The 15,607-nt window shown below is 57.6% G+C and overlaps 4 protein-coding genes across 4 annotated transcripts; all 4 read left to right on the top strand.

Moving 5' to 3' along the window:
• Window positions 1–497: 497 nt before the first annotated feature.
• LOC148057204 (feather keratin-like) lies at window positions 498–803 on the top strand. Its single transcript, XM_087734177.1, has one exon. It carries the CDS (start codon window positions 498–500, stop codon window positions 801–803), a length of 306 nt encoding a protein of 101 aa, XP_087590303.1.
• Window positions 804–4,256: 3,453 nt separating this feature from the next.
• LOC148057203 (feather keratin-like) lies at window positions 4,257–4,562 on the top strand. Its single transcript, XM_087734166.1, has one exon. It carries the CDS (start codon window positions 4,257–4,259, stop codon window positions 4,560–4,562), a length of 306 nt encoding a protein of 101 aa, XP_087590292.1.
• Window positions 4,563–8,289: 3,727 nt separating this feature from the next.
• LOC148057202 (feather keratin-like) lies at window positions 8,290–8,595 on the top strand. Its single transcript, XM_087734152.1, has one exon. The coding sequence runs from the start codon at window positions 8,290–8,292 to the stop codon at window positions 8,593–8,595; it is 306 nt and encodes a 101-aa protein (XP_087590278.1).
• Window positions 8,596–12,039: 3,444 nt separating this feature from the next.
• LOC148057201 (feather keratin-like) lies at window positions 12,040–12,345 on the top strand. Its single transcript, XM_087734140.1, has one exon. It carries the CDS (start codon window positions 12,040–12,042, stop codon window positions 12,343–12,345), a length of 306 nt encoding a protein of 101 aa, XP_087590266.1.
• Window positions 12,346–15,607: the final 3,262 nt, after the last annotated feature.

The raw sequence follows: 15,607 nt of genomic DNA, 5'->3' as shown, positions 1-15,607 counted from the left end.
AACCTTTGGCCTCTAATACTCGCACTTCAAACTTGCCGCCAGGGTGACATGGACACGGCCTCAAGAGGACATGAAATTGGACAATTGCGGGAAGGAAAACACACCCCACCTCATTACTTACATGGCTGGGGCATGCAACAGCTGCTTGATGCAAAATGCTGTCATGCGCAAAGGCTGTCCCGCCCCTCGCACACCCGCATAAAAGCCAGCCCAGGACCTCTCTCCCTCACGCTCTTCTCCTCACGCCTTCTCCTCCGCGCTCAACAAGGTGAGCCTCAACCCCCTTCCCTTCCTTCTCCTGACCCACCTGGCCCCTCTCTTCCACCACGCTCTGACCCCAGCCTCAGCACCGCTGACGCCTCCCCACCCCCATGCTCCCCACAGCCCCACACCAGGCCTCCCCGCTCCCTCGCCCTCCTGCAACACCGCCCCTCGCACCCCCACGCCCCTCCGCCTTCTCAACACCCTCTCTTCCAGGGCCCCTCCACACCACACCCATGGCCTGCTACGACCTCTGCCGCCCCTGCGGACCCACCCCGCTGGCTAACAGCTGCAACGAGCCCTGTGTCAGGCAGTGCGAGGACTCCCGCGTCGTCATCCAGCCTTCCACCGTCGTGGTCACCCTGCCAGGACCCATCCTCAGCTCCTTCCCCCAGAGCACCGCCGTCGGATCCTCCGCATCGGCTGCCGTGGGCAACGTCCTCAGCTCCCAGGGAGTGCCCGTCTCCGGGGGCTTTGGCCTCGGCTCTGGCTTCGGAGGCCTGGGCTGCTTCAGTGGCGCAAGAGGCTGCTACCCCTGCTAAGGGCCCTCACCACCACCCCTGACAACAACCACCCACACCCTGGAAGCCACAGCATGGATTGAGGACGCACCTCCAGCTGCTGCTGGCACGTGGACCTGCCGTCCACAGCTCCTCCTCTCAAAGCACCAAGCAAGGAAGCAGGGAAGGGGCCAGCCTGGGCTCCCTGCAAACATGGCCCATGTACCTCCGCCTCTTCTCCCTCTTCCTTCCTTGCAGCGCCCCTTCTGCTATGCCCACTACTCTCTGCTGCAATCGCTCTCTGACAAGCCAAAGACCAGTGGGGACCTCCAGTGGGCTACTCCCACCATAGAAAAGGAAGATCTCGGTGCTCTGGCAAAATCTACTGCAAGCAAAGGACCTTGGCTGATGGTCACCCTGGTTGCACCTCAGATCAGCTCTCTTCTACTTGGTGCTCCTGCCTTTGCACTCCTTTTTTCTCCCAATAAACTTCTCCTGCATCTCAGCCTGACATGCCTCCTCTTCCTTTCTTCTCCTAAGGCTCTTCCAGCTTCACCTGGCACAAAGCCACGGCTCAACAGGCCAGCAGGGTGGGTGCAAAAGGGCCACAAATCCTCTCCTAGGAAATACGTCACCTCAACCAACAGCAACACAGACTGGCACCTGGGGGCTTCCAGAACGTGACACAAGCCCACCACTTGCTCAGTCAAACGCTTCGACACGACAGCGCTCACCTGCGCACGCCGCTGACAAAGTCTCCCTGTGCCATCACACACTTCACTGACTCTGTTCCCCACCATGACTCCCTGCCAACCACTGCAAGCAGAATCACAGAAGTGTTTAGATCAACAGAAACTCTGGAAAGCAGATGTGTCAACCACCCTCCTCAAGCAGGGAAAGCCAGAGCAGGCTGTCCGGGACTATGGCCAGTTGTGGTTTCAGTATCTCCCAGGATGGAGACTCCACCACCTCTTCCACTCTTTGACCAACCGCACACTGAAAAACCCTGGCCTTCCGTGCCCATGCAATTCCATCGCTTTTCACTTGTGCCCATGGCCGCTTGGCCTGCCACTGATCACAGCCCTCTGGGCCCAGCCCTTCAGCCACTTTGCAGTCCACCTCACTGGCCACTTATGCAACCCATACTTTCTCGGCTTCTCTAGGGGCGTGGAATGGGAGCCGTGACAAAGGCTTCATTCAAGTAGAGCTCAACAACAGACACTGCTCTCCCCTCCTCCAACACCAAGTCACTTCGACCCGGAAGACACGGAGGTTGGTCAAGCACCATTTCCCCTTCGTAAACCCACACCGACCGCTCCCCAGCACCTTCTTGGCCTTCCTAGTCCTGGCAGGGCTTCCCAGGAGGATTTCCTCCATCGTCTTCCCCGGAAACAAGCTCAGCCTCACCAGCCTCTACTTTCCCAGATCCTCCCTCTTGATCTTCTTCTAAGATACGAGGGGTATGAGCTTCCTTCCAGTCTTCAGGAACTGCCCCAACACACCATGACCTTTCCAAGCTAAAGGAGAGTGGCCTCCCAAGGACAGCAGACAGCTCCCTCCGCCTTCGTGGCTACCACCAGTCAAGCCCCATGCTCTTGCGTACATCCAGTCGCAAAGCACTCCTTCCTGCCGCCCTTCATCTTCCTCAGCAACAACCACTGCCCGCCTGACAAACAGCCTGCAACACACTCACCTCAGCTCACTTGGGGCAGGCCTTGCCATTCATCAACCCTTCGGCATGCAGCCACCACCACCAGGGCTCCCCTCTGCAGCCCCGTGCTGCCTGCTCACCTCCAGCTCCCCTCCGCAAGCTCCAAATCCTCATTCAGCCCATCAGACACTGTGCAGAGAAACAGCCTCACCCCTCGGCACTCACCCCAAAACAACACCCCAAAGGCCCTGGCTCACCACCTCCCCTGCCTGCCACCTCCACTCCCCCTCTGCCTCTCCACACACTCACGGGCTCTCCAGAAACTCACCTGCCCTCGCAGGGTGCCCCATATACAATCAGAGAGGCATGGAGCTTGGAAAAGACCCTTAAACACTACCGAGTCCAACCGTGACACAAACAGTACCAAGTCCAACGCTAAACCGTGTCCCTGAGCGACACATCTACACGTCTTTTAGATACCTCCCGGGATGGGGACTCAACCACTTCCCTGGGCAGCCTGTGCCAGTGACACTCGGTAACACTTCTCATCAAGAAATTGTTCCTAATACCCAATCCAAACCTCCCCTGGCACAGCTGGAGGCCATTTCCTCTTCTCCTATCATTTGTTACAAGGGATGAGAGACCAACACCCACCTCGTTACATCCCCCTCTCAGGTGACTGTAGACAGCAATAAGGTCTCCCCTCAGCCTTCTTTTTCTGCAAACTAAACACCCCCAGGTCCCTCAACTGCTCCTCAGAAGTCGTCTTCTCTAGATCCTTCACCAGCTGCCTTGCTCTTCATTGGATGCATTACACCACAGCACAAGCATTGCTTCACACCAGAGCCCAGCCTGCAAACGTGCTGGCCACAGCTAAGGGGAGCTCCCCACATCACAGGGCTTGCGAACTCTGAACCAGGGCTGCCAGCACAACGGCCTGCTCTCACAAGCGGCCCTCCTCTGCCTGCCTGCACTGCCACCCCCGGGGACAGAACCAAGGGGGCACAAGCCCAAACACGCAGCCTCCTTTCTCCAATCTACACCCTTACAAGCAAGAGGGAAACCAACCCAACCACAGAGCACACCCAGCGGGGAAAGGCCAGGCTTAAAAATGGGCTTAGCGACCTAGTGGTAAGGCAAGGATGGATGGAACATGACGAAAGGGGCAGCGACTCACTCCCAGCACACCTCCAAAGCCCAGACCAGCCTGCCAGGGCTGCGAAGAAATGGGGCCCCCTCTTCACAACGCACCCACAAACCACACCAGTGCCACGCGATGACCTCACCGACGACACCTGACATCTACTATGCTTTATTCCAGTCTCCTGACACGCACCATCAAAACCAAACCTTTGGCCTCTAATACTCGCACTTAAAAGCTGCCGCCAGGGTGAGATGGACACGGCCTCAAGAGGACATGAAATTGGACAACTGCGGGAAGGAAAACACACCCCACCTCATTACTTACATGGCTGGGGCATGCAACAGCTGCTTGATGCAAAATGCTGTCATGCGCAAAGGCTGTCCCGCCCCTCGCACACCCGCATAAAAGCCAGCCCAGGACCTCTCTCCCTCACACACTTCTGTTCACGCCTTCTCCTCCGCGCTCAACAAGGTGAGCCTCAACCCCCTTCCCCTCCTTCTCCTGACCCACCTGGCCCCTCTCTTCCACCACGCTCTGACCCCAGCCTCAGCACCGCTGATGCCTCCCCACCCCCACGCTCCCCACAGCCCCACACCAGGCCTCCCCGCTCCCTCGCCCTCCTGCAACACCGCCCCTCGCACCCCCACGCCCCTCCGCCTTCTCAACACCCTCTCTTCCAGGGCCCCTCCACACCACACCCATGGCCTGCTACGACAGCTGCCGCCCCTGCGGACCCACCCCGCTGGCTAACAGCTGCAACGAGCCCTGTGTCAGGCAGTGCGAGGACTCCCGCGTCGTCATCCAGCCTTCCACCGTCGTGGTCACCCTGCCAGGACCCATCCTCAGCTCCTTCCCCCAGAGCACCGCCGTCGGATCCTCCGCATCGGCTGCCGTGGGCAACGTCCTCAGCTCCCAGGGAGTGCCCGTCTCCGGGGGCTTTGGCCTCGGCTCTGGCTTCGGAGGCCTGGGCTGCTTCAGTGGCGCAAGAGGCTGCTACCCCTGCTAAGGGCCCTCACCACCACCCCTGACAACAACCACCCACACCCTGGAAGCCACGGCATGGATTGAGGACGCACCTCCAGGCCACTGCTGGCACGTGGACCTGCCGTCCATGGCTCCTCCTCTCAAAGCACCAAGCAAGGAAGCAGGGAAGGGGCCAGCCCGGGCTGCCTGCAAACATGGCCCATGTACCTCCTCCTCTTCTTTCCTTGAAGCATCCCTTCTCCTATGCCCACTGCTCTCTGCTGCAATCGCTCTCTGACAAGCCAAAGATGACCAGGAACCTCTGTTGGCCTGCTCCCACCGTAGGGAAGGAAGATCTCGGTGCTCTGGCAAAATCTACTGCAAGCCAAGGACCTCGACTGATTGTCGCCCACATTGCACCTCAGAGCGCCTCCCTTCCTCTTGCTGCTCCTGCCTTTTCACTCTCTTTTTCTCTCAATAAACATCTCCTGCATCCCAGCCTGACATGCCTCCTTTTCCTTTCGTCTCCCAGCCTCACTCAGCACAAAGCCAGGGCTCAACAGGCCATTGGGTTGGGTCAAAAAGGGGCTACCAGACCTCTCTTCGCAAGTATGGCCCCAGCAACACCACCCACTGGCACCCAGAGGGCTTCCAAGCCATCACACAAGCCCTTCACTCGCCCAAAGAAAGGCCTCAGTACGTTAAGGCACTTCTACACATGACTCTGATGGACGCTCCCCATGGCAGCACACACTTGACCAACTCTCTTCCCCAGCATGACTCTCTGCCCAACACAGCAAGCAGAATCACAGCAAACAGAAACACTCAATGCCCAAGGAATCTCTGGAGATTGGCTACTTCTACCCAACCTGCTCAAGCAGGGTCAGCTCGAGCAGGCTGTCCACGACCATGACCACTCAGGGTTTCAATATATCCAGTGATGGAGACTCCAGCATCTCTCTGCGCAGACGGTTCCACTCTTTGACCACCCTCACGCTGAAAAAGCCTTGCCTTCCCTTCCAAGGAAATGGCACGTCTTCACAGCTTTCTCCATCCACCCTTGCCCTGGCCACGGCCACCCATGAAAATTGCCTGACTCCCCTGACCTTTCCCTCCTATCTGGGATTTACAAACATTGATGACCTCTCCCCTGCGCAGTCTTGGCTCCTGGCTCAAAAACCTCTCAGCTCTCTCAGCTTCTCCTCATAGGAAGGACGCGCAAGTCCCCTCAGCATCTTGGTACTCCTGCACCGCACTCACTCCACGAAGGCCATGTCCTTCTTCCATTGGGCAGCCCTCAGCTGGACACAGGACTCCACACGGAGCCTCACCAGCGCTGAAGACAGAGCAAGATCACCTCCCCACACTTGCTGGCAACGTTCGACCCAATGCTGCCATGGAGATTCTTGGTCACTTTTGCCAGAAGGGTGCGTTGCTGCCTTGGAGTCAGCTCGTCCTCCACAAGAACCACAAAGTCAAACAAGAGGGGCTCCAGACACCCACAGAGCACACCCAACGGGAAAGGCCAGGCCTGAGGACAGGCTTAGTGATCACGCAGCAAGGCAGCGACACCCTGGAAGCCATGGCATGGATTGAGGACGCACCTCCAATCACTTGCTGCCACGTGCACCCGCAGTGCACAGCTCCTCCTCTCAAGGCACCAAGCAACGAGCAGGGAAGGGGCCAGCCTGGGCTGCCTGCAAACATGGCCCGTGTACCTCCTCCTCTGCTCCCTCTTCCTTCTTGGCACTGCCTCTCCTACTACGTCCACTGCTCTCTGCTGCAGCTACGTTCTCACAAGCCAAAGGCCATGGGAGGCCTCCAGTGTGCCGCTCCCACTGCGGGAAAGGAAGATCTTGGGGCTCTGGCTAGAGCTATGTCACACAAGGGACCATGGCTGATGGTCGCCCTACTTGCGCCTCAGACCACTTCCCTTCCTCTTGGTGCTCCTGCCTTTTCTCTCTTTTTCCTCTCAATAAAGTTCTTCTGCAGCCCAGCCTGAAGATGCCTCCACTGCCTTTCTTCTCCCAACGCTCTTCCAGCCTCACTCAGCACAAAGCCAGGGCTCAACAGGCTGGCGGGATGGCTGGAAAGGGGCTGCAAGACCTCTCTTAGCAAGTATGTCCCCAGCAACAACACCACCACAGACTGTCACATGGGGACGTCAAGCCCATGACACAAGCCCATCACTTACTCAAAGGCTTGGACACACTAATGCACTTCTGCCCATGTCTCTCATGCCAGCTTCCGTTGGCAGCACGCACTTAGAAGCATAGATTCATTTAGCTTGGAAAAGACCCTTAAGATCATTGAGTCCAACCGTTAACTAACACTGCCAAGTCCACCACAAAACCATGTCCCTGAGCACCACGTTGCACGTGTTTTAGATACCTCTCAGGATGGGGACTCAACCACTTCCCTGTTCCAGTACTTGATAAACCTTTCTGTGAAGAAATTATTTCTAATACCCAATCTAAACCTCCCCTGGCACAGCTTGAAGGCCATTATCCTCTTCTCTCACTTATTACTAGGAATGAGGGACCAACACCCACCTTGTTACATCGTCCTTTCAGGTGACTGTAGAGAGTGAGAAGGTCATCCTTCAGCCTTCTTTTTCTGCAAATTAAAATCTCCAGTTCCCTCAACCTCTCCACAGTTGTCTTCTTCTCTAGATCCTTCACCAGCTGCCTTGCTCTTCTCTGGATAAATTATGCCACAGCCCAGCATGCAAACGTGCGGGCCACAGCTAAGGGGAGCGCTCCGGAGGGGCCAACACAAGCCTTTGGGGAGCTTGGCAGGCCAACATCACAGGCCTTGCAAACTCTGAACCAGGGCTGCCAGCACAACGGCCTGCTCTCACAAGAGGCCCTCCTCTGCCTGCCTGCACTGCCACACCCAGGGACAGCACCAAGGGGGCACAAGCCCAAACACGCAGCCTCCTTTCTCCCACCTCCAACCTTACCAGCAAGAGGGGCACCAAGACACCCACAGAGCACACCCAACAGGAAAGGCCAGGCCTAAAAACTGCCGTAGTGATCTGGCACCAAGGCAAGGACGGACCCAATGCGATGGAAGGGGCAGCCCCTCACACCCAGCACACCTCCAAAGCCCAGACCAGCTCATTAGGGCGACAAGGAAATGGGGCCCCCTCTTCACAATGCACCCGCAAACCACACCACACCAGTGCCACACGATGACCTCACTGATGACACCCCACCTCTCCTACCCTTTGGTCGTGTCCTCTGCCCGTCCTGACACGCACCATCAAAACCAAACCTTTGGCCTCTAATACTCGCACTTCAAACTTGCCGCCAGGGTGACATGGACACGGCCTCAAGAGGACATGAAATTGGACAACTGCGGGAAGGAAAACACACCCCACCTCATTACTTACATGGCTGGGGCATGCAACAGCTGCTTGATGCAAAATGCTGTCATGCGCAAAGGCTGTCCCGCCCCTCGCACACCCGCATAAAAGCCGGCTCAGCGCCTCTCTCCCTCACACACTTCTCCTCACGCCTTCTCCTCCGCGCTCAACAAGGTGAGCCTCAACCCCCTTCCCCTCCTTCTCCTGACCCACCTGGCCCCTCTCTTCCACCACGCTCTGACCCCAGCCTCAGCACCGCTGACGCCTCCCCACCCCCACGCTCCCCACAGCCCCACACCAGGCCTCCCCGCTCCCTCGCCCTCCTGCAACACCGCCCCTCGCACCCCCACGCCCCTCCGCCTTCTCAACACCCTCTCTTCCAGGGCCCCTCCACACCACACCCATGGCCTGCTACGACAGCTGCCGCCCCTGCGGACCCACCCCGCTGGCTAACAGCTGCAACGAGCCCTGTGTCAGGCAGTGCGAGGACTCCCGCGTCGTCATCCAGCCTCCCGCCGTGCTGGTCACCCTGCCAGGACCCATCCTCAGCTCCTTCCCCCAGAGCACCGCCGTCGGATCCTCCGCATCGGCTGCCGTGGGCAACGTCCTCAGCTCCCAGGGAGTGCCCGTCTCCGGGGGCTTTGGCCTTGGCTCTGGCTTCGGAGGCCTGGGCTGCTTCAGTGGCGCAAGAGGCTGCTACCCCTGCTAAGGGCCCTCACCACCACCCCTGACAACAACCACCCACACCCTGGAAGCCACAGCATGGATTGAGGACGCACCTCCAGCTGTTGATGGCACATGGACCTGCCGTCCATGGCTCCTCCTCTCAAAGCACCAAGCAAGGAAGCAGGGAAGGGGCCAGCCTGGGCTGCCTGCAAACATGGCCCATGTACCTCCGCCCCTTCTCCCTCTTCCTTCCTTGCAGCGCCCCTTCTGCTATGCCCACTACTCTCTGCTGCAATCGCTCTCTGACAAGCCAAAGACCAGTGGGGACCTCCAGTGGGCTACTCCCACCATAGAAAAGGAAGATCTCGGTGCTCTGGCAAAATCTACTGCAAGCAAAGGACCTTGGCTGATGGTCGCCCTGGTTGCACCTCAGATCAGCTCTCTTCTACTTGGTGCTCCTGCCTTTGCACTCCTTTTTTCTCCCAATAAACTTCTCCTGCATCTCAGCCTGACATGCCTCCTCTTCCTTTCTTCTCCTAAGGCTCTTCCAGCTTCACCTGGCACAAAGCCACGGCTCAACAGGCCAGCAGGGTGGGTGCAAAAGGGCCACAAATCCTCTCCTAGGAAATACGTCACCTCAACCAACAGCAACACAGACTGGCACCTGGGGGCTTCCAGAACGTGACACAAGCCCACCACTTGCTCAGTCAAACGCTTCGACACGACAGCGCTCACCTGCGCACGCCGCTGACAAAGTCTCCCTGTGCCATCACACACTTCACTGACTCTGTTCCCCACCATGACTCCCTGCCAACCACTGCAAGCAGAATCACAGAAGTGTTTAGATCAACAGAAACTCTGGAAAGCAGATGTGTCAACCACCCTCCTCAAGCAGGGAAAGCCAGAGCAGGCTGTCCGGGACTATGGCCAGTTGTGGTTTCAGTATCTCCCAGGATGGAGACTCCACCACCTCTTCCACTCTTTGACCAACCGCACACTGAAAAACCCTGGCCTTCCGTGCCCATGCAATTCCATCGCTTTTCACTTGTGCCCATGGCCGCTTGGCCTGCCACTGATCACAGCCCTCTGGGCCCAGCCCTTCAGCCACTTTGCAGTCCACCTCACTGGCCACTTATGCAACCCATACTTTCTCGGCTTCTCTAGGGGCGTGGAATGGGAGCCGTGACAAAGGCTTCATTCAAGTAGAGCTCAACAACAGACACTGCTCTCCCCTCCTCCAACACCAAGTCACTTCGACCCGGAAGACACGGAGGTTGGTCAAGCACCATTTCCCCTTCGTAAACCCACACCGACCGCTCCCCAGCACCTTCTTGGCCTTCCTAGTCCTGGCAGGGCTTCCCAGGAGGATTTCCTCCATCGTCTTGCCCCGGAAACAAGCTCAGCCTCACCAGCCTCTACTTTCCCAGATCCTCCCTCTTGATCTTCTTCTAAGATACGAGGGGTATGAGCTTCCTTCCAGTCTTCAGGAACTGCCCCAACACACCATGACCTTTCCAAGCTAAAGGAGAGTGGCCTCCCAAGGACAGCAGACAGCTCCCTCCGCCTTCGTGGCTACCACCAGTCAAGCCCCATGCTCTTGCGTACATCCAGTCGCAAAGCACTCCTTCCTGCCGCCCTTCATCTTCCTCAGCAACAACCACTGCCCGCCTGACAAACAGCCTGCAACACACTCACCTCAGCTCACTTGGGGCAGGCCTTGCCATTCATCAACCCTTTGGCATGCAGCCACCACCACCAGGGCTCCCCTCTGCAGCCCCGTGCTGCCTGCTCACCTCCAGCTCCAAATCCTCATTCAGCCCATCAGACACTGTGCAGAGCAACAGCCTCACCCCTCGGCACTCACCCCAAAACAACACCCCAAAGGCCCTGGCTCACCACCTCCCCTGCCTGCCACCTCCACTCCCCCTCTGCCTCTCCACACACTCACGGGCTCTCCAGAAACTCACCTGCCCTCGCAGGGTGCCCCATATACAATCAGAGAGGCATGGAGCTTGGAAAAGACCCTTAAACACTACCGAGTCCAACCGTGACACAAACAGTACCAAGTCCAACGCTAAACCGTGTCCCTGAGCGACACATCTACACGTCTTTTAGATACCTCCCGGGATGGGGACTCAACCACTTCCCTGGGCAGCCTGTGCCAGTGACACTCGGTAACACTTCTCATCAAGAAATTGTTCCTAATACCCAATCCAAACCTCCCCTGGCACAGCTGGAGGCCATTTCCTCTTCTCCTATCCCTTCTTATTAGGGATGAGAGACCAACACCCACCTCGTTACATCCCCCCTCTCAGGTGACTGTAGACAGCAATAAGGTCTCCCCTCAGCCTTCTTTTTCTGCAAACTAAACACCCCCAGGTCCCTCAACTGCTCCTCAGAAGTCTTCTTCTCTAGATCCTTCACCAGCTGCCTTGCTCTTCATTGGATGCATTACACCACAGCACAAGCATTGCTTCACACCGGAGCCCAGCCTGCAAACGTGCTGGCCACAGCTAAGGGGAGCTCCCCACATCACAGGGCTTGCGAACTCTGAACCAGGGCTGCCAGCACAACGGCCTGCTCTCACAAGCGGCCCTCCTCTGCCTGCCTGCACTGCCACCCCCGGGGACAGAACCAAGGGGGCACAAGCCCAAACACGCAGCCTCCTTTCTCCAATCTACACCCTTACAAGCAAGAGGGAAACCAACCCAACCACAGAGCACACCCAACGGGGAAAGGCCAGGCTTAAAAATGGGCTTAGCGACCTAGTGGTAAGGCAAGGATGGATGGAACATGATGAAAGGGGCAGCGACTCACTCCCAGCACACCTCCAAAGCCCAGACCAGCCTGCCAGGGCTGCGAAGAAATGGGGCCCCCTCTTCACAACGCACCCACAAACCACACCAGTGCCACGCGATGACCTCACCGACGACACCTGACATCTACTATGCTTTATTCCAGTCTCCTGACACGCACCATCAAAACCAAACCTTTGGCCTCTAATACTCGCACTTAAAAGCTGCCGCCACGGTGAGATGCACACGGCCTCAAGAGGAGGACATGAAATTGGACAACTGCGGGAAGGAAAACACACCCCACCTCATTACTTACATGGCTGGGGCATGCAACAGCTGCTTGATGCAAAATGCTGTCATGCGCAAAGGCTGTCCCGCCCCTCGCACACCCGCATAAAAGCCAGCCCAGAACCTCTGTCCCTCACACTCTTCTCCTGACGCCTTCTCCTCCGCGCTCAACAAGGTGAGCCTCAACCCCCTTCCCCTCCTTCTCCTGACCCACCTGGCCCCTCTCTTCCACCACGCTCTGACCCCAGCCTCAGCACCGCTGACGCCTCCCCACCCCCACGCTCCCCACAGCCCCACACCAGGCCTCCCCGCTCCCTCGCCCTCCTGCAACACCGCCCCTCGCACCCCCACGCCCCTCCGCCTTCTCAACACCCTCTCTTCCAGGGCCCCTCCACACCACACCCATGGCCTGCTACGACAGCTGCCGCCCCTGCGGACCCACCCCGCTGGCTAACAGCTGCAACGAGCCCTGTGTCAGGCAGTGCGAGGACTCCCGCGTCGTCATCCAGCCTTCCACCGTCGTGGTCACCCTGCCAGGACCCATCCTCAGCTCCTTCCCCCAGAGCACCGCTGTCGGATCCTCCGCATCGGCTGCCGTGGGCAACGTCCTCAGCTCCCAGGGAGTGCCCGTCTCCGGGGGCTTTGGCCTCGGCTCTGGCTTCGGAGGCCTGGGCTGCTTCAGTGGCGCAAGAGGCTGCTACCCCTGCTAAGGGCCCTCACCACCACCCCTGACAACAACCACCCACACCCTGGAAGCCACAGCATGGATTGAGGACGCACCTCCAGGCCACTGCTGGCACGTGGACCTGCCGTCCATGGCTCCTCCTCTCAAAGCACCAAGCAAGGAAGCAGGGAAGGGGCCAGCCTGGGCTCCCTGCAAACATGGCCCATGTACCTCCTCCTCTTCTTTCCTTGAAGCATCCCTTCTCCTATGCCCACTGCTCTCTGCTGCAATCGCTCTCTGACAAGCCAAAGATGACCAGGAACCTCTGTTGGCCTGCTCCCACCGTAGGGAAGGAAGATCTCGGTGCTCTGGCAAAATCTACTGCAAGCCAAGGACCTCGACTGATTGTCGCCCACATTGCACCTCAGAGCGCCTCCCTTCCTCTTGCTGCTCCTGCCTTTTCACTCTCTTTTTCTCTCAATAAACATCTCCTGCATCCCAGCCTGACATGCCTCCTTTTCCTTTCGTCTCCCAGCCTCACTCAGCACAAAGCCAGGGCTCAACAGGCCATTGGGTTGGGTCAAAAAGGGGCTACCAGACCTCTCTTCGCAAGTATGGCCCCAGCAACACCACCCACTGGCACCCAGAGGGCTTCCAAGCCATCACACAAGCCCTTCACTCGCCCAAAGAAAGGCCTCAGTACGTTAAGGCACTTCTACACATGACTCTGATGGACGCTCCCCATGGCAGCACACACTTGACCAACTCTCTTCCCCAGCATGACTCTCTGCCCAACACAGCAAGCAGAATCACAGCAAACAGAAACACTCAATGCCCAAGGAATCTCTGGAGATTGGCTACTTCTACCCAACCTGCTCAAGCAGGGTCAGCTCGAGCAGGCTGTCCACGACCATGACCACTCAGGGTTTCAATATATCCAGTGATGGAGACTCCAGCATCTCTCTGCGCAGACGGTTCCACTCTTTGACCACCCTCACGCTGAAAAAGCCTTGCCTTCCCTTCCAAGGAAATGGCACGTCTTCACAGCTTTCTCCATCCACCCTTGCCCTGGCCACGGCCACCCATGAAAATTGCCTGACTCCCCTGACCTTTCCCTCCTATCTGGGATTTACAAACATTGATGACCTCTCCCCTGCGCAGTCTTGGCTCCTGGCTCAAAAACCTCTCAGCTCTCTCAGCTTCTCCTCATAGGAAGGACGCGCAAGTCCCCTCAGCATCTTGGTACTCCTGCACCGCACTCACTCCACGAAGGCCATGTCCTTCTTCCATTGGGCAGCCCTCAGCTGGACACAGGACTCCACACGGAGCCTCACCAGCGCTGAAGACAGAGCAAGATCACCTCCCCACACTTGCTGGCAACGTTCGACCCAATGCTGCCATGGAGATTCTTGGTCACTTTTGCCAGAAGGGTGCGTTGCTGCCTTGGAGTCAGCTCGTCCTCCACAAGAACCACAAAGTCAAACAAGAGGGGCTCCAGACACCCACAGAGCACACCCAACGGGAAAGGCCAGGCCTGAGGACAGGCTTAGTGATCACGCAGCAAGGCAGCGACACCCTGGAAGCCATGGCATGGATTGAGGACGCACCTCCAATCACTTGCTGCCACGTGCACCCGCAGTGCACAGCTCCTCCTCTCAAGGCACCAAGCAACGAGCAGGGAAGGGGCCAGCCTGGGCTGCCTGCAAACATGGCCCGTGTACCTCCTCCTCTGCTCCCTCTTCCTTCTTGGCACTGCCTCTCCTACTACGTCCACTGCTCTCTGCTGCAGCTACGTTCTCACAAGCCAAAGGCCATGGGAGGCCTCCAGTGTGCCGCTCCCACTGCGGGAAAGGAAGATCTTGGGGCTCTGGCTAGAGCTATCTCACACAAGGGACCATGGCTGATGGTCGCCCTACTTGCGCCTCAGACCACTTCCCTTCCTCTTGGTGCTCCTGCCTTTTCTCTCTTTTTCCTCTCAATAAAGTTCTTCTGCAGCCCAGCCTGAAGATGCCTCCACTGCCTTTCTTCTCCCAACGCTCTTCCAGCCTCACTCAGCACAAAGCCAGGGCTCAACAGGCTGGCGGGATGGCTGGAAAGGGGCTGCAAGACCTCTCTTAGCAAGTATGTCCCCAGCAACAACACCACCACAGACTGTCACATGGGGACGTCAAGCCCATGACACAAGCCCATCACTTACTCAAAGGCTTGGACACACTAATGCACTTCTGCCCATGTCTCTCATGCCAGCTTCCGTTGGCAGCACGCACTTAGAAGCATAGATTCATTTAGCTTGGAAAAGACCCTTAAGATCATTGAGTCCAACCGTTAACTAACACTGCCAAGTCCACCACAAAACCATGTCCCTGAGCACCACGTTGCACGTGTTTTAGATACCTCTCAGGATGGGGACTCAACCACTTCCCTGTTCCAGTACTTGATAAACCTTTCTGTGAAGAAATTATTTCTAATACCCAATCTAAACCTCCCCTGGCACAGCTTGAAGGCCATTATCCTCTTCTCTCACTTATGACTAGGAATGAGGGACCAACACCCACCTTGTTACATCGTCCTTTCAGGTGACTGTAGAGAGTGAGAAGGTCATCCTTCAGCCTTCTTTTTCTGCAAATTAAAATCTCCGGTTCCCTCAACCTCTCCACAGTTGTCTTCTTCTCTAGATCCTTCACCAGCTGCCTTGCTCTTCTCTGGATAAATTATGCCACAGCCCAGCATGCAAACGTGCGGGCCACAGCTAAGGGGAGCGCTCCGGAGGGGCCAACACAAGCCTTTGGGGAGCTTGGCAGGCCAACATCACAGGCCTTGCAAACTCTGAACCAGGGCTGCCAGCACAACGGCCTGCTCTCACAAGAGGCCCTCCTCTGCCTGCCTGCACTGCCACACCCAGGGACAGCACCAAGGGGGCACAAGCCCAAACACGCAGCCTCCTTTCTCCCACCTCCAACCTTACCAGCAAGAGGGGCACCAAGACACCCACAGAGCACACCCAACAGGAAAGGCCAGGCCTAAAAACTGCCGTAGTGATCTGGCACCAAGGCAAGGACGGACCCAATGCGATGGAAGGGGCAGCCCCTCACACCCGGCACACCTCCAAAGCCCAGACCAGCTCATTAGGGCGACAAGGAAATGGGGCCCCCTCTTCACAACGCACCCGCAAACCACACCACACCAGTGCCACACGATGACCTCACTGATGACACCCCACCTCTCCTACCCTTTGGTCGTGTCCTCTGCCCGTCCTGACACGCACCATCAAAACCAAACCTTTGGCCTCTAATACTCGCACTTCAAAC

The sequence above is a fragment of the Nipponia nippon genome, unplaced genomic scaffold (genome assembly GCF_047370975.1).
Source record: "Nipponia nippon isolate SJK-2023a ecotype South Korea unplaced genomic scaffold, ASM4737097v1 scaffold_1, whole genome shotgun sequence".
Lineage (NCBI taxonomy): Eukaryota > Metazoa > Chordata > Aves > Pelecaniformes > Threskiornithidae > Nipponia > Nipponia nippon.
Note: the sequence above shows the minus strand (reverse complement) of the source record. Positions and strands in the feature narration are given on the sequence as shown.